General features: G+C 40.3%; 1 protein-coding gene across 1 annotated transcript in view; it reads right to left on the bottom strand.

Moving 5' to 3' along the window:
• Positions 1 to 18,602, bottom strand: part of LOC121317975 (carboxypeptidase M-like) — a 32,920-nt gene extending 14,318 nt beyond the window's left edge. The window contains exons 1-3 of the mRNA XM_041254089.1: positions 18,323 to 18,602; positions 18,041 to 18,229; positions 1,391 to 1,488 (exon numbers count right to left, since the gene is read on the bottom strand). Coding sequence (XP_041110023.1) covers positions 1,391 to 1,488; positions 18,041 to 18,212 — 270 coding nt within the window. The 5' untranslated portion in view covers positions 18,213 to 18,229; positions 18,323 to 18,602. The remainder of the gene's footprint in view (positions 1 to 1,390; positions 1,489 to 18,040; positions 18,230 to 18,322) is intronic.
• Between the last annotated feature and the right edge of the window lie 844 nt (positions 18,603 to 19,446).

Genomic DNA, 19,446 nt, shown 5'->3' with positions numbered 1-19,446 from the left:
ACTGATGGCCACGATTAGGTAAGTAACATTGGAACGTTTCTGTAATATCATTCTAAAATCTTACAAAGCCATTGTAAAACCTTTTTTATGCAATGTGTGTTTAATGAATGGCACAGTGTTCTTTTGATTTGCATCCATAACATTAGAGTAGCCCCTCCTTAATTTCCATAAAATGACACCCAGTAGCGCACCCCTCAGAAGTTTGTTGTAAATCCATGTCATATAAAAAGGACAGGTCAAGTGGATTTAGTCATTGCATGCTACCTCTGTTTCTGTTCTAACAATAGCCAATGTTGTTATAATGTCTACATAATAACAATAATTACATTGCATACAAAACAGCACCAAAAATAAGTACAAAACAAATAAATATAGCATTATCATTATTTAGTCATTTCGCCAATATGCTACAGTAACTGTAGTTACAGATAACATCAAATCCAAATTGTGACTTAAAATTGGTTAACTGACTTGGTTAATTTCAAATCCTTTTTGTTAAACACTGGTAGTCTGGTTGAGTGGTGACGTAAGAACCAGGAAACACAAACCAAAAACAAGGGATGGTGGTGAAACTGAGGCGCTACAACAAGTATCATGCTGGGTTTTAGCCAGCACGTATAGCAATTGTTTACTCCTCTTTCACAGATTTACATCTCTCCTCTGACACCCTCCTCAAAACAAGAAAAGTGTCAGGCTTTTATAATGGTGACCGAGGGATTAACTAGCTCTTAATTACCTTGTTAACCCCTCGGTCACATTCTTTACGGATTTATTAAAGCTGCATGGCTGTCAGCCAGTTTAGCAATCAGTAGCTGACAGTCGCGCATTCTCACATGGTATGTAAAATAATACACAAAACACGGCTTTTTGCTGACACATTTATACATAAAACAAATACAAACAAATAATAAATAAACACAGGGGCGGGACACTTTGCCAAGCACAGAAAAGGTTGGTGGACGAGCACAGACAGGAAGGGGACAGCAAGGTTCTGTTCTTTTGTGTTTGTACCCCAGTGACACAAGACTCCCTGACCCCTGGCACAGCAGGTGACACTGACTCTCTGACCCCTGCCACAGCACACCCTAATCTTCTGAGCATTCTCATCGTTGTTATAAAAATGGGGAGATTGAAGTCGGGGAATGTGCAGGGAGGAAATGGGGTCAGGCTACATCGAATTGAGAGAGCGGTTTCTCCTTTAGCGCTGGGGGGTTTGGAGATGGATTTTACTGACCTGACCCTGGGACACTGAGAGTCGGATACAAGTGTGCTCTCCTGAGAAACAACCACAAATAAAACCCTCCCGCGTTTAACTTTGAAATTTGCATGCAGGTCCTGGAATAGAATACCTCACACATTCATGCAGTGGAGCCTTCCTCGAATGACTCACCTCATCACCATGCATGTTGCCAACATACTTGAATTCCGGAATCCCAACTTTGTGTTCTATTGGGTACTTTCCCAGAACCAAGACCCAGAGCTCTCTACCTGAAAAATATGACAATGATAAAAAAAAAGAGAGCAACATGTGACAGATGGCCAAACCTGTTCCAAAATATCCATTCGATTATTTTTATACAGGTATTACAGAGGAAACAGGTGCCTGTTGCAGTCATTGGGAGCCAGTTTGTTTACACTGGGATCCACAACCCCTGTACAGTCATGGTAATTGTGTGGAATCGCACAAGATATGCAGTGATGCTGCTTCACAAATAAAATAGAAGGATGTATTACCCCCTTTTTAACAATGACTGATAGCATTATTACATAGGAAGTTTTAAAGTTAACATTGACATTGGTGTTATTTTACAGAATGAGAACCTCTATTTGAGGGATGTATGTTTCACCAATCACAGCTCTCAAGGTAAAGCTGAGATTAATCTGCTGAATGCCTTGCCTGAGATTGCAGATACATGCTGGGTGCCCACAAACATGCCAAGCAGTTTCCCATGGTGTGAGCGGGTTTCAAAAGATACTCCCATACCCATCTAATGAAGCAGCATTGTGACACAGCCTGATTTTATTTCTTAAAAAAAAAACAGAAAAACTAAACAGAAAACAGATGGATAACTGGAAACTGTTGTCATTCATCTGCTTGCAGTTGCAACATTCCTCCAGTGCAGTAATTAAATACCCATGTGCTGTGAATGCTGAGGCATGCCTGTATTGTGAGATCTGCACACGGCCACATGGACATTGCTGCAGTCGCATCCCAGAGAGTGCTCATTTAGGGGCACCGTTCAATTTCCCACTTCTCAACTTCACTATCAAACCCGTTAAACATTTAAAGCCCTGTATCACTTCTCACAAATCGCTGCAACCTGAAAAATGGGGCAGAGCTGTATCGGAGTATCCTGTCTGTGTACAGAAATTTTGACTATGCAGTAAGATGGTTTACACTGTGCACTTAAACAACGTCTTTGATGGAGACGTTCAGGCACAATACTAAACGTGTCATACTTGGCTGAACTCTACTATTAACCCTCCTAGGTTCATGACAGTAGCAGCAGGTTCAGTCTTTGTGTGTGTTGTTATTTCGAATATTCAGAGATGCTCAACTCAGCTGCACTTCACAGCACTGTAGTTCAGTAACGTGGCAGAGCTGTATCTGAGTATCCTGTCTGTGTATCCCATTCACAACAGTGATGGCAGGGTCCAGGGGGTCCCTTGACAGGAAGTGGACATGGACCGTTTCCAAAACAAACTCCTGTTGTGGAAGTCCCAATGTGGACAGCCATCAGGCCTGATTTTTGTTTTTCAGTTTGCACCAGAGCAAAGTTTACCTCATAAGTGAAATGTAGTGCGGGTGTGTGGCAGGCTGATGAGTGGAAAGAGGCCCAGAGACAGACTGCAGTTCAAAAAAATAACTATTTTATTATAATTAAAACACAAAAATGAAAGGGCACAAGGGCCAAAACAAAACAATTTAAACACAAAGAAAGACAAAAAGCAAAATTTACAAAAATAACAAATTTCCAGGCTGGGCAATGCCTTCACTGGATTCAAACTTTCCAAACAACCAAAAAAAAACAACCTGCTTCCTCAGCTCCCTCTCCCCAAATGAGAAGCAGAGGCCTCCTTTTATATCAGGTGGCTGGGCGCTGATTGATCGTTAATTAACCTAATCAACCCCAGCCACCTGAACATAATAAACCCATGCAGGTAGGGGAAGTTAACCCCATCCCTGCCAATTTAAAAGGCAGAGCTTTGCTCTGCCACATACCTCCCCCCATGTACAACGTACACCGGCCGCGACCACCCTAACCCTAACCCTAACCCCCCCATGTACAACGTACACCTTCACCCTCTCGGCTCTCGAGTGCGGCTCGCTCTCTGGCTCTCGGGAAGGCGGCTCACCCCTCTCTATTGGAGTGACCGGGGCATCTCCCATGTCTAAGGCCAGGTAATTAACCACCATGAGGGCAACCTCTGGGAAGGAGGCCAGGTGGTGTTGTTCCCCCACTGTCCCCATCTCTGTTGATAACTATGGGGAGATCGTGGACGAGGTCTGCCTCAGGGTGCATCAACCAGTCCCAGATCTCCTGGGACGGTGGTGAAGGTGGTGGTGCTGGAGGTAGTGGGGTGGCCCCTGATGCCCGGGGTGAACACTGCACCTCTTCCTGGGCCTGGTTGTAGGGGCATCCTGCCCAGTTGTGGCCGTCCTCCTCACACCGGCCACACCAGTTTGCCGGTGGCACGTCTGGGCAGGACCGCCAACAGTGGTCCTCCTTCCCTACCAGGAACATCAGGGGAAGAGGCTGGCCGGGTCCTCCAGCGGTGGCTGCAGCAGCTTACATTTCTTCAGCTGCTGCTGCTTTTCCTGCCTTTGCCGCTGTCTGCTCTTCTTTCCCATTTTTTTTTTTTTTTTTGAAAAAAAAAAAAAAATTATCCCAAAAATTCCACAAAACAAAAAAAAAATACTGCTCTGAGCCTCTAGGTGGCGCTATCCCACTCTGACACCAAATGTGGCAGGCTGGCGAGTGGAAAGAGGCCCAGAGACAGACTGCAGTTCAAAAAAATAACTATTTTATTATAAATAAACACAAAAATGAAAGGGCACAAGGGCCAAAACAAAACAATTTAAACACAAAGAAAGACAAAAAGCAAAATTTACAAAAATAACAATTTCCAGGCTGGGCAATGCCTTCACTGGATTCAAACTTTCCAAACAACCAAAAAAAAAACAACCTGCTTCCTCAGCTCCCTCTCCCCAAATGAGAAGCAGAGGCCTCCTTTTATATCAGGTGGCTGGGCGCTGATTGATCGTTAATCAACCTAATCAACTAATCAACCCCAGCCACCTGAACATAATAAACCCAGGCAGGTAGGGGAAGTTAACTCCATCCCTGCCAATTTAAAAGGCAGAGCTTTGCTCTGCCACAGGGTGTTAAATATCAGTCATGTAACCCGTCTTGTTGTCCAGATTCACTTTGTATCCTTTTCTGTTTCAGTGATTGCATGTACACCAGAGTGCAACCTTTAACCTGTTCCCCTGCAACACAGCCTCTTGTGTAAGAAATACATCAGGAAGGAATAACACATGGAACAACGTGTGTTATTTCTGACACACACTCAGGGCAGGGTGTTCATGATGTCCCTGACGGCGAGCACTATATTAGAATGCCCTGGAGCTGCGATCTGATTTCTTCTTCTCAATATTTATTGTGTTGCTGAATAATTCTAATTAAAATGGGTGCAGCTTGTGCATATTGATTACACTCTGTATGTAGCCTCCTGTAAAAGAAAACAACTGCCTGGATATTTCATGTGTTTGAGCCTGCATCAAGCTGCTCGCTCCAGCTCTTACTAATAAGCCTGAAGACAGGTCTGGTGTGCTTTGCCTTAAACATTATTTATAGTTTGACACATAACCTGTTCTTTATTCGTGTTCCACAGCATTGTGCCAGGAGTCTAAACCTAAAGGTCAGCTGACAGTTGGAACAAACATGTCATCATTTCTTCTTTCAGGTCCAAAGAGTTTATTGGAAAAGAAGTGGTGCCTGGATAAGGGGAGTCTTTTTAGGTCGCAGGGGATCCCACAATTGACAAGAGGACAAAACACGAGACTTGTTGCCATACTTAGTTCTAATGTTAGGCACCAATACCGACCTTGAGCGCACATTCCTGGGAGCTTATGAAATGATGCATGGAGTAACTAGGCTGGATGAGTAAGGGGCTTGGCACTTTAGGAAATAATCATTTCTGCAAGCCGAGGAAAGCCACAGCAAGGTACAGTATACAACATTATATACTGTACATGTTATTTCCACACTCAGCCAAGCAGCACTTTATAATCTACTTGGTAAATGAAGCAAAAACACACTGAGTTTCAGTTGTGCGCGTCAGACTATAACACTAATATTCCCATGTTTGAAGTGTAATTGACCTCAATCATTTTCATAGGAGAAAACAAAAAGGCTCCAATTATATCCTCAACATCTGTTGGTTTCAAAGTCTGTTGAGTTACCAGACACAGAGTTTGATACCCAGGAAACTGTTAAGCATCAAGCGTCGCTAAATACATATTGTTTCAAACAATGCGCTTTGAATAACTCTTTCTGATTTGGGCAGTGTGGCAAGGTGACAAGGTGAAAGCCCTGGGAATGTGGCTGAACCGACAATTGAATCAATGATGAAATTATTAATTAGGCTCCAGCCACAGGTCTATAAAAGGGTGATCCCAGTTGTGTTAGTTTATAATAGTGATGGTGAAGGTGAAGGAGGGCTGGATTGGGCTGGGCTGGGTTGTTTTGTTGTGTTTGTATTTGTAAATATGAATGAATGCGCGTGAGAGCTTCAACTGCAGCCTCCTGGTTTCTGAGTCTCATTGCCAACGCGACCCGGCCACAGGCCTATAAAGACTGGTTCTGCTTTTACCGTGTGTCTCCTGTGGCTGTTTCTCAGGAGCCACAGTGCTTCCTCCTATGGAACGTGTCCCAGCTTGACTTCACAAAGTCTTACTGTGCAGCATGTCTATTTTTGCACTATTGACACACACACACACACACACACACACACACAAACACACACACACACGGAACTATTTTGGCTTGAAGTGGGAATCGCTCCAATTCTGACCTTCAAACAAGCTGTGTTCTTCTATCAATCTGGCATGCTTCTGAATAGCCCTTCTAATTTTAAACCATGCACACACGATATTCAGAGCAGGAACCATTCATAAAACACTGTTGTAAAGATTTACTAGATTGGTTTTAACCTTTACAATGCAGAGAAACAATGTTTTCAAAAGTGACGGGGCTAGGACGGGCCGAGGGCTGATTCACAATCCACAGCTTCTCAAGCTATACGCCTCGGGGAGATCCGGGTTCAAATGCAGCTCCAAATCATCAAGTGAAATTAATCTCTCATGAGCACCAAATGCACTAGTGCCGGTGTAAATGAATATAGGTTGCCCTGAATGTTTGTTTCCCCAGAGGAACTAATGTTGGTTCTCAACAGCGAATAACGAATATGATACAGGGATAATGCTAGTAATGAGAGCAGTGTTCATGTGTAATGCTAGTAATGAGAGCAGTGTTCATGTGTAATGCTAGTAATGAGAGCAGTGTTCCTGTGTAATGCTAGTAATGAGAGCAGTGTTCGTGTGTAATGCTAGTAATGAGAGCAGTGTTCGTGTGTAATGCTAGTAATGAGAGCAGTGTTCGTGTGTAATGCTAGTAATGAGAGCAGTGTTCATGTGTAATGCTAGTAATGAGAGCAGTGTTCATGTGTAATGCTAGTAATGGGAGCAGTGTTCGTGTGTAATGCTAGTAATGAGAGCAGTGTTCGTGTGTAATGCTAGTAATGGGAGCAGTGTTCGTGTGTAATGCTAGTAATGAGAGCAGTGTTCGTGTGTAATGCTAGTAATGAGAGCAGTGTTCGTGTGTAATGCTAGTAATGAGAGCAGTGTTCGTGTGTAATGCTAGTAATGAGAGCAGTGTTCGTGTGTAATGCTAGTAATGAGAGCAGTGTTCGTGTGTAATGCTAGTAATGAGAGCAGTGTTCATGTGTAATGCTAGTAATGAGAGCAGTGTTCGTGTGTAATGCTAGTAATGAGAGCAGTGTTCGTGTGTAATGCTAGTAATGAGAGCAGTGTTCGTGTGTAATGCTAGTAATGAGAGCAGTGTTCGTGTGTAATGCTAGTAATGAGAGCAGTGTTCGTGTGTAATGCTAGTAATGAGAGCAGTGTTCGTGTGTAATGCTAGTAATGAGAGCAGTGTTCGTGTGTAATGCTAGTAATGAGAGCAGTGTTCGTGTGTAATGCTAGTAATGAGAGCAGTGTTCGTGTGTAATGCTAGTAATGAGAGCAGTGTTCGTGTGTAATGCTAGTAATGAGAGCAGTGTTCGTGTGTAATGCTAGTAATGAGAGCAGTGTTCGTGTGTAATGCTAGTAATGAGAGCAGTGTTCGTGTGTAATGCTAGTAATGAGAGCAGTGTTCGTGTGTAATGCTAGTAATGAGAGCAGTGTTCGTGTGTAATGCTAGTAATGAGAGCAGTGTTCATGTGTAATGCTAGTAATGAGAGCAGTGTTCGTGTGTAATGCTAGTAATGAGAGCAGTGTTCGTGTGTAATGCTAGTAATGAGAGCAGTGTTCGTGTGTAATGCTAGTAATGAGAGCAGTGTTCGTGTGTAATGCTAGTAATGAGAGCAGTGTTCATGTGTAATGCTAGTAATGAGAGCAGTGTTCGTGTGTAATGCTAGTAATGAGAGCAGTGTTCGTGTGTAATGCTAGTAATGAGAGCAGTGTTCGTGTGTAATGCTAGTAATGAGAGCAGTGTTCGTGTGTAATGCTAGTAATGAGAGCAGTGTTCATGTGTAATGCTAGTAATGAGAGCAGTGTTCATGTGTAATGCTAGTAATGAGAGCAGTGTTCGTGTGTAATGCTAGTAATGAGAGCAGTGTTCGTGTGTAATGCTAGTAATGAGAGCAGTGTTCGTGTGTAATGCTAGTAATGAGAGCAGTGTTCATGTGTAATGCTAGTAATGAGAGCAGTGTTCATGTGTAATGCTAGTAATGAGAGCAGTGTTCATGTGTAATGCTAGTAATGAGAGCAGTGTTCGTGTGTAATGCTAGTAATGAGAGCAGTGTTCATGTGTAATGCTAGTAATGAGAGCAGTGTTCGTGTGTAATGCTAGTAATGAGAGCAGTGTTCGTGTGTAATGCTAGTAATGAGAGCAGTGTTCGTGTGTAATGCTAGTAATGAGAGCAGTGTTCGTGTGTAATGCTAGTAATGAGAGCAGTGTTCGTGTGTAATGCTAGTAATGAGAGCAGTGTTCGTGTGTAATGCTAGTAATGAGAGCAGTGTTCGTGTGTAATGCTAGTAATGAGAGCAGTGTTCGTGTGTAATGCTAGTAATGGGAGCAGTGTTCGTGTGTAATGCTAGTAATGAGAGCAGTGTTCGTGTGTAATGCTAGTAATGAGAGCAGTGTTCGTGTGTAATGCTAGTAATGAGAGCAGTGTTCGTGTGTAATGCTAGTAATGAGAGCAGTGTTCGTGTGTAATGCTAGTAATGAGAGCAGTGTTCATGTGTAATGCTAGTAATGAGAGCAGTGTTCATGTGTAATGCTAGTAATGAGAGCAGTGTTCGTGTGTAATGCTAGTAATGAGAGCAGTGTTCATGTGTAATGCTAGTAATGAGAGCAGTGTTCGTGTGTAATGCTAGTAATGAGAGCAGTGTTCATGTGTAATGCTAGTAATGAGAGCAGTGTTCATGTGTAATGCTAGTAATGAGAGCAGTGTTCGTGTGTAATGCTAGTAATGAGAGCAGTGTTCGTGTGTAATGCTAGTAATGAGAGCAGTGTTCGTGTGTAATGCTAGTAATGAGAGCAGTGTTCGTGTGTAATGCTAGTAATGAGAGCAGTGTTCGTGTGTAATGCTAGTAATGAGAGCAGTGTTCGTGTGTAATGCTAGTAATGAGAGCAGTGTTCGTGTGTAATGCTAGTAATGAGAGCAGTGTTCGTGTGTAATGCTAGTAATGAGAGCAGTGTTCGTGTGTAATGCTAGTAATGAGAGCAGTGTTCGTGTGTAATGCTAGTAATGAGAGCAGTGTTCGTGTGTAATGCTAGTAATGAGAGCAGTGTTCGTGTGTAATGCTAGTAATGAGAGCAGTGTTCGTGTGTAATGCTAGTAATGAGAGCAGTGTTCGTGTGTAATGCTAGTAATGAGAGCAGTGTTCGTGTGTAATGCTAGTAATGAGAGCAGTGTTCGTGTGTAATGCTAGTAATGAGAGCAGTGTTCGTGTGTAATGCTAGTAATGAGAGCAGTGTTCAATGTGTAATGCTAGTAATGAGAGCAGTGTTCATGTGTAATGCTAGTAATGAGAGCAGTGTTCATGTGTAATGCTAGTAATGAGAGCAGTGTTCATGTGTAATGCTAGTAATGAGAGCAGTGTTCGTGTGTAATGCTAGTAATGAGAGCAGTGTTCGTGTGTAATGCTAGTAATGAGAGCAGTGTTCGTGTGTAATGCTAGTAATGAGAGCAGTGTTCGTGTGTAATGCTAGTAATGAGAGCAGTGTTCGTGTGTAATGCTAGTAATGAGAGCAGTGTTCATGTGTAATGCTAGTAATGGGAGCAGTGTTCATGTGTAATGCTAGTAATGAGAGCAGTGTTCATGTGTAATGCTAGTAATGAGAGCAGTGTTCGTGTGTAATGCTAGTAATGAGAGCAGTGTTCATGTGTAATGCTAGTAATGAGAGCAGTGTTCGTGTGTAATGCTAGTAATGGGAGCAGTGTTCGTGTGTAATGCTAGTAATGAGAGCAGTGTTCATGTGTAATGCTAGTAATGAGAGCAGTGTTCGTGTGTAATGCTAGTAATGAGAGCAGTGTTCGTGTGTAATGCTAGTAATGAGAGCAGTGTTCGTGTGTAATGCTAGTAATGAGAGCAGTGTTCGTGTGTAATGCTAGTAATGAGAGCAGTGTTCGTGTGTAATGCTAGTAATGAGAGCAGTGCTCGTGTGTAATGCTAGTAATGAGAGCAGTGCTCGTGTGTAATGCTAGTAATGAGAGCAGTGTTCGTGTGTAATGCTAGTAATGAGAGCAGTGTTCGTGTGTAATGCTAGTAATGAGAGCAGTGTTCGTGTGTAATGCTAGTAATGAGAGCAGTGTTCATGTGTAATGCTAGTAATGAGAGCAGTGTTCATGTGTAATGCTAGTAATGGGAGCAGTGTTTGTGTGTAATGCTAGTAATGGGAGCAGTGTTCCTGTGTAACGTTAATGTGTAATGCTAGTAATGTGAGCAGTGTTTGCAGGATGTTATCATGTATTATTGTAGGTGAGACTGGAGCTGTCAGAGGGGACTGCAGGTTACAAGTTTAGGGTTAGGGACAGTGATCTTAAAATTAAGCTTTTTGTTGAAAGTGCACTGTTACAGACTTATATGCAAAGAAAGATTACTTTGTTACCAAAAAATATGTGGTTCCTAGGGGGAACAAATATTCTTTCCTGGGGGCATGTCACAAAGACGGCTGTAGTGGGCGACGTCAGACCAGAACCAGGAACCAACACAGAATAAACTGAGAGGTGGAGTTTGGTGAAGCTGATTGATTGGTTTCGCTCAGCGTTTAATAATTGAACAAACAGAAAATAAAAGGTTGAAAGACAAACAAACCACAGGACATGGCACTTTAGACAAAACAAAGAGACAAACAAAACAGACTACACAGACAAACACGGTGAGCTGCTATTATAATTACTATTACCTCCGTCTCTAATCCCATTCTCTACTCACCGAACACACAACCCTGAGTGAGTGAAAACAAGCTGCTTTTATGCAGCTGTACCGAGACTCGACTGCTAATCAATCATTCAATTGGAGTCTTGGTACAACTGCACGTGAATTAATAAAGTGCAATTCCCCTTGCTCACATATTATTACGTTTTACTTGCCTAAATACAAATATACATTTTAAACACTTGTGCACGTAACCCATATTACATCCCGTGTACCAATGACTACACACCAACATTAACACACAACATGCAACATACAACATAGAAATACACAGGGGCGGGGCAACATTGCCACATATCTCGCCCCCCCCCCCCCCCCCCCCCCCTTGTGCGTAGCACACATTGCCTCAATGGCCACCTCCCACCTTAAAATCCCAAAAGTCTCGCTCAAAGTTCCAGGCCAAGAACAGGGACTTTAAGGGGCTCATGGGCGGCAGTGTTGCCAGTAGCCAGGCTGCTACTGGCCATGCTGTCAGCAGACAGGAAGCAGTGTAACAATTCAATGACACTAAGCTGCAAATCAGTTTAGCCAGACAAAGGAAATGTGAACTGACCTGTGCGTTGAAGGAGAGACCTGATATCTGTTTACAATAGCCCAGCATTAGGTTACAGGGATTACACAAGAAGGGCTGTACAGGGGCATACTCCACCATTGTCAAAGCTTTGAGTTGTTAATGTGTCGCTACATCTGAGCTGTCATGAAAGAGCTGCCTGTACAATACCTTGATCGCCCTTTAAGACAGGTAAGCAACAGAGAATCATACAGAACTCATATACTAGGATATGAAATTGGTAGGAAATTAAACATTAGGGCAATGTAGATGATATTAAGCATCCCTTTCAATGATTTCAATCACAACTTTGTCCAACATAATCAGACTAAGGAATCACAAAGCGCTATATATGACAGATTGAGAAGGTGCAGAGCAATTCAACATTCAAATAAGAGCCACGGTCTGGACCAACATTCCAGCTGAAGTAACTTAAAAAATATGAGATGGTGAGTAAGTAGATTCAAGAAAATGCACAGAGTCCTTTTCTTCAATCAGTTGCCAGGTTTATTGAAATATGCAGGGAGTCTGGTCCCAGGTACAGGACATACAGAACTCAAAATTACAATGCTTGCGTGACATTAAATACCCTTCTGTATAGATGGTCCACCTCCCCTTTCTCTGACATTAACCAATGGTCAAGGTAATTTAATTTATTGTGTGAGTGTTAATGTGTGTGTGTCTGTGTGTGTGTGTCTAGTGTGACAACCTCTGAACTCAGTGCATTCTTCACACTCCTGGAGACAAAAGGTCCATACATCTGCCTTTTGTTATCTCCTTGCGACCCCCTTTGATGCCAGTGGGATTATCTCTTTTGATCTCTCTGAAGTCTAGAGCCTGTTCCCTTCTAGTCCACAGCATTGTTATCTCGTTAGCTTGCAGTCATTGTTGGGCAGTTTGTAGACGCATCGTCTCTATCAGTGGTTAGCAGTACATGCAATTTGAACCAAACAGTCTGCTATCTGCAATATTAGTCTCTTTTCAGAAAAGAACACCAGTATAGCTCTGCCAGTCCACATGCGTAGCAAACCCCTAATCAATTCTCAATCCATGTTTTCCAACATACCCTACTTTTAGAATATAAGATGGAGGGGGGTGACCCGCTACAACCATGTTGCTCACGTGATCCCGAGCCCTCAGATGTCCTCTTCGCTGGTTCTGAGTAGTCACATCAAGTAACGTGTTTGTATAATATATTATAGTGAAGCATGTTCCTTTATTCTAAGTCTCTCCATTATGTGTAGGTATCTACCTTGCTTTCGCCTCTTTGTAATCTTTTATTGTACTACCTATTTCTCTTTGAAGCCAATTCTGGATATTGGTATGTTGCTCTGACCTTACAAATTTAGGTGAATCATTGTTATTTTTAACTTGCATATGTAAAATTCCATCATTCTAGAATCCAATATTCTAGCTCGACCATCTCAATCTTAAAATGCACGTAAGATTGATTACAAACTAAAACTATGACTTAAAAATGATCACTATACATTGAACAAGTACTAAAATAGCGTGTGAATGCTTAACTATCTATATGTAACACATTAGTAGGTAAGTGTTTCTTTTCTCATAGTTATAAAAAACCTTAATTATATCTTGTGATATTCTCTATACAATACCCCCACAAATATAATCATTTTGCACAACACTTCTACTGCTAACCTATTACAAATAATGTTAACATGAATTTCCCTTCATTCATTTTAGACATATACAACACTGAATCATTCAAATGTCACGTTCTTTTCAAAATGAATGTCCAGTATAGCTGACAATATTCTTCAGTAGCACAGGAGTTTTCAATGGTCTCATCCCATTCACAGCCCCTGCTGTATGATCAGTTGTTTCACCGTTGTCTCCACCTGTGTCCCAATACTTGAATCTCCATCAGAATTATTTATTTTCCAAACCTAGAAGAAAAATCAAGTGCAATATTAATTCTTTTGATAACATCTGATTTCATTTAAACCTTCAATGGGGTTATTCTCTCCTTGAATTTTCTTTATTTCATCTGGGAATGTATAGGCTATTAAAGCAGTTTGTAACAGAGAAATATAATACTCGCTTCTTAAATCCAGTGATCTGTTTAAGCCTTTGTAAGCTTATTTATTTACAAGATCTCTACTGGTGTTTAAGTGCAAAGTCTTTTTATTTTTGTCTTATCACAAAACAGCTATTTCTGAGCACATCACCCAGAATCGAAAAAAACTTCAAGTTAATATCTTTTATACAGTCTTTATTGATTTGCACAAGTTTGTCCATAGTTTCATATGGAACTTTCCCAATTGGCACCCTAGCCATCCCCCATTTTTTTTTTTTTTTTTTTATAAGCAACATTTGTTCCCCAATTTGAAATTGTAACCCTTTAGGTAGGGGCTTAGTCCTATGCTAATTGTGCACTACTTCGATTTGTGCTTATAATTGACAAAGAAACCCCTGTAGGGTGATAGTATACTAACACAGACAGCCTAATGTCAACCAAAGATTTTACACTTAGTTGCTGGTCCATTTAGTATACATTATCCCTCAGTGATATCTTGTATTTGTAATAAAAAAAAAAGTTATTGGTATTGGCTTATTCAATTTTCAATTCAATAACCCACCCTCTTGCAGCTGATAAAACAGTAGCCTATTAGGTAAGTTATTTAGTCTCTCTGTGTTAGTTTATGTGCCTGTAGCAAACAGATTCCTTTCTCTGTTTTTATTGTTTTTTTAAATCAAGTTATAAAACCCTTTTCAAAAACGTGTTAGTTTGATTAATATCACGCCATGCATTTTCAAGAATTTACAAATAAATCTGTTAATTCTTGAAAAATAAGTTTCTAAATAAATCTGTTAATTCTTGAAAAATAAGTTTCTAAAAACTTTCCATAATCAGTGCTGCTGATTATCCAGTACCACCATCCACCAAGCCTACAGTCCTATACTGCACTGTAAAATCTCTTGTGCCAACATTCCTATTTCATTCTCATGTGATCTGTGGTTTCAAATATGTATTCATAGGTGATTCATAAAATTCACCCGTGTCTTAAACATAAAATTCACAAACAAACAAACAAACACTTAACTTGCTTCATGAAAATATTTTTAATAAAATATTTCAAGGTTGATTTACTTAGTTTCAGATTTATTGATCTCCAAAAACATTTGTTTTCTTCCTAAGTGTTTTTTCAAGCAGTCAATGTAGCAGCAATCTCTACATTATCTCTCTCTCTCCCTCTCTGCACTTTCTTTTCTAGTTAACCCTTAGAAAAACAAAAAGCTCTGTGTATATCAATATAATCCAACACAAACTTTTTCATTGTTCCTTTGTATATTTGTGTTACTGTTTCAGTCCAAAGGTTGGCCATTCTTTTGCAGTCAAACAATTCATCAATTAACCTGGGTCTCTTTCCCTTATCAAACCCTCTTATGATCAGGGCAACACAATAAGTATTCGTGCTGGTTCTTAGTACGTAGTTTTACTAAGAAGTTACTTTATCTCCACGCTTAAGCAAAATCAGAATTACTCAAACAATCATTAATAAACAACTTATTAGTACGTAGTTTTACTAAGAAGTTACTTTATCTCCACGCTTAAGCAAAATCAGAATTACTCAAACAATCATTAATAAACAACTTATTAGTACGTAGTTTTACTAAGAAGTTACTTTATCTCCACGCTTGAGTAAAATCAGAATTACTCAAACAATCATTAATAAACAACTTCTTAATTACATTTTAATGTGACCTTTTAATTTTATTTTTACAACATGTATTCCTCAAAGTTGATATAGAATCTTTAGCATTACAGGTTTTTTTTTTGTTCTGTTTTTTGTGGGCTACCAGTCTTGAATTGCCTTTGTCTTTTTCTTCTTACGAGACACACACTCCTGATCTGTTACATGAACATGTACATTACTGTTCTGTACATAGCTTCCCTTTTTGCCATGTTTTAAAACATAGCCTATGTTCCATATTCTCCAGTCATCCATTTGATGACCGTCAATATTATATTTTAACATATTTGGAGTTGATCAGACAGACTCCCAACAAAACAAAACTAACAAAAAAAAACAACACCACTTTTTAGTTTTGTCTCGTTGTTACCAATGTTCTTAACTGGAACTTACTGTCTGATTGTTCCTTATTTGTACCACCTAATGTGGACAGTTAAATAAGAGGCTTATCCTATTGCCCCCTTATCGTGACATATAAACCAAACAGTACAAACAAAGACAAAACAAGTGTAACAAATCTTCTCAAAAACAAACATAAAACATAAATCCGAGTATGCCCGTACCTGTTGAGCAATACAAGTCCGTGTAACTAGTCCAATAAACTCTACTGGCACGTCATAACACTACACGATTTACTCATGACTTTTTTTAGGATTCCAGAGGTCCTCTTTCATACCCAAAGTCCTAATAGTCAATACACTTTTAATTAAGCAGTCTTAACTAATTGTGTCCTCAATGTACATGAATTATCAAGTAGTCAAAAGTCCTCTTTCATACTTTACCCTTGATTCTCACTACATTCTAAAAACTGCATATAAAACAAAAAACCAGTAACTACTCACCAATGTACGTGGTTATATGTTCGATCTGAAGTCCTGATTCAAAGATTCTCCACACCGTCTGAGCTGAAAGTAGAAACAGTCTCCTTCTGTCTGCTTTGTCCTGGTCCTCTTCATGGGATACAGGCTTGCAAAAAAGGTTTCTCCGTAATCAAGTATCAACCCCCCGGTATTTGGAAAAAAAAAAAAAGTTTCAGGAAACAGTCCGCAGGTGGCTCGCCAATGAAGTACTTAAAAAATAGATGGTGAGTAAGTAGATTCAAGAAAATGCACAGAGTCCTTTTCTTCAATCAGTTGCCAGGTTTATTGAAATATGCAGGGAGTCTGGTCCCAGGTACAGGACATACAGAACTCAAAATTACAATGCTTGCGTGACATTAAATACCCTTCTGTATAGATGGTCCACCTCCCCTTTCTCTGACATTAACCAATGGTCAAGGTAATTTAATTTATTGTGTGAGTGTTAATGTGTGTGTGTCTGTGTGTGTGGTCTAGTGTGACAACCTCTGAACTTTCTTCACACTCCTGGAGACAAAAGGTCCATACATCTGCCTTTTGTTATCTCCTTGCGACCCCCATTGATGCCAGTGGGATTATCTCTTTTGATCTCTCTGAAGTCTAGAGCCTGTTCCCTTCTAGTCCACAGCATTGTTATCTCGTTAGCTTGCAGTCATTGTTGGGCAGTTTGTAGACGCATCGTCTCTATCAGTGGTTAGCAGTACATGCAATTTGAACCAAACAGTCTGCTATCTGCAATATTAGTCTCTTTTCAGAAAAGAACACCAGTATAGCTCTGCTAGTCCACATGCGTAGCAAACCCCTAATCAATTCTCAATCCATGTTTTCCAACACCAGCTCACTCAGGACCAATGCAAATGGGTATGATCTGCTAGACTATTGATTTTATACCTATTTTAATGCCATTTCTGAGATTATGAGGACATTATGTGTGTGCAGCCACTGGTTCTGATAATAAACGCCTTGCTGAGACGCTGCTGAAATTATCAGGGACCAGCATTCCCAGTAGCCAGACTCCTGTTAAATATCCTGATCTTTTTAAAATGGGTCCTCCAGCTAGTAACCATCAAGTCTTTAACGACTGGGAAAAATCCGCTTCACACAAAACATGATCAAATATAACAGATTCGTCCTTCCCTGACTAACACTTTAAAGAGGAGCAGATGCATTAAAAGAAGAGGCGTCTACAAGTGGAATTACAAACAAAACGAGAGAAACTGCAGGACGCGTTACTGTTTACTGTACAGTATGGGAAACACCACGCTCCTGTTAAATTATCATTCTGCTTACAGGATGTGCTGTTCCATGCTTTCTAGCCCACCTCAGAATGTATTACAGGCACTAAGCTTAACAAAAGCAATGCTATTCCATACGGTGTTTCTACTAGCTAACACAGCGCGTTTGTTCGCAGTTTTTGACGTGGCTACTTTAATGGGTCCTGTTTAAGTGGCTCTGTGTTCCACTGAAATGATAAGGTATTCTGATAAAGCGCGACACCGAGAGGGCATGGTTAGGGACTTTGATAGACGTGTTCTGGACTCAACAGCTAGTGATAGTAGAAATTAATGCAATATGTCACTTCAATGTTTCAGATACATTTCCGTATTCATATAGTTATACATTAAAAAGGCATAACGCTGAAAATAACACCGGTGCTTAGTTGTCTGTTTTATTTCAACACGAAGTCATCTGTTTCTCCAAAACATGAACTTATCCAAAAACTTCAAAGTTTTTTTCAATGACTAAATGAATGACATTGTTGATTTTTTTAGTCTTACCCTCCTATTTCCTTTTTCATTTACAGTTTTTACTTGCTGAAGCCCTCAAAAGATAATGAAGTCAGTAAAGCACAGATGACCTATTTGTTTGAACTGAGGAAAGATATTGTAGACACAAATCCATCTCTCCGCCGCACCGCCTATTTAGTTATTTAGCAGCTCGCCTTCTTAACGATTCATTTCAATTATGTCACCCATCTGCTTAAGTTAACCATTGTAATTCACAAAAAAAAAGTTAAAAGGTGACACATTCGTTGTTTTTTTTTTTAAAGCCAGTTATCGCCCTTACTGTAGACTAAGCGATTGTACCTATAGTGTGTACAAACCTGAAAACAAGCAAAAACACAAACAACAGGGTAATGAGATGATCGGAACTGTTATCATATATCATGCTGGATTGGTCTTACCTTGCACCGATTTTCCAATACTGTAGAGGTTTGTGAAGGTCGAATAGTTTTTGCTGACGGACTGCAAATATGCTTCTATTTGTCTGCTGTCATGGAAATTAAAGTCTAAACCCTGAACCCATAAAGTCATGGATCCGATACACAGACAGTGCAGGAAGATAGGAAGAAACATCTCTAGATGGGATATCCCTAGACATGAAAAATAAATAAATAAATAAATAAATATCATGCATAATCTGTTGTTTTTTTTACACTAATCTGTATGGCAAAATAGCGTCTTACCTGTGTCTGTGTGTGTTTCTATCAGACCCAAATCTGCGCTTTTCGCATTACCTTCCAATATACTTTTAACTAAAGAAAATGCTTCTTTTTTTTTTGTCAAGGTAACTCATATTTTAAACAGCAGTGGCTACGTACAGCAACAGTAGCGGTTTCATGAGATGAGACAAACACCGTTGCTTATCTGGTAAAGAAACTGAAGTTTCAAGCGCTGCTGTGCGAGTAGGCTAACTACAATTGACGACCGTACACCGACCGTACTGCACCTTTACTTAAAACCCCAGAGTGGTCCGCGCCCACACCCCCATACGCATCATACATACACATGGGAGGGGTCATACGAAAAAAACATCCATCATATAATAATAGACGTATCCCCTCAACTCAGCACCGCACGAACAGGATGACAACACACACAAGGAAGCGTTCTTCCCTTTGTATACCGGTAAGTTAGTGATCAGCAGATGTGTCAGCTGCACGAAGAGCACAGCATCTGTTTTTCACTAACTCTGCTGTGAGGAGTAAATTATTTTTTTTCTATGTGTAAATATCGGGACTTTCTTCCTATGAAGCGGGACGCGGGACACTTGCTAGGAGAGCGGGACTATCTGGACCGTACTGGCACTGTTGGCATGTATGCTCCCGCACCTTACCCCATTGTTGCAGGCCAGCCAAGTCTCCCGTATTTCGCGGGTCAGACCCGCAAATTGACATTAAACACCGCAGACCCGCGACATCAATTGCATAACCCACAAAATAAACCTTATATGTACGATTACTGTTTGGGTGGAGTAAAAAAAACTCAAGTTTGTCATTATCAGCATATGATTGTATGTCTACTCCATTCATTGTTGCGGTTTTGATTAAAGTCGCTAATTATGTAATTTTTAATGAATCAATGTTATTGTTTTCTTTTTCTTTTATTTATTCAAAATGTAATTTAATAATTTATGTCGGATTAATTATTGTCCAAAATATTTTTGAGGAAAGGAGAAAAATAAAAATGATACTGTTTATAAAGAAAATATAAATATTGATAGATCAGTGTAAGGGGTCTTCACAAAAATAATTCACTGATTAATAATTCACCCGATCTGATTAGAATTAGTCAACTGAATGGGATGTGA

The sequence above is a fragment of the Polyodon spathula genome, chromosome 7, assembly GCF_017654505.1.
Source record: "Polyodon spathula isolate WHYD16114869_AA chromosome 7, ASM1765450v1, whole genome shotgun sequence".
Classification (NCBI taxonomy): Eukaryota; Metazoa; Chordata; class Actinopteri; order Acipenseriformes; family Polyodontidae; genus Polyodon; species Polyodon spathula.
The sequence above is the reverse complement of the archived record's forward strand: the minus strand, read 5'-3'. Positions and strand labels throughout refer to the sequence as shown.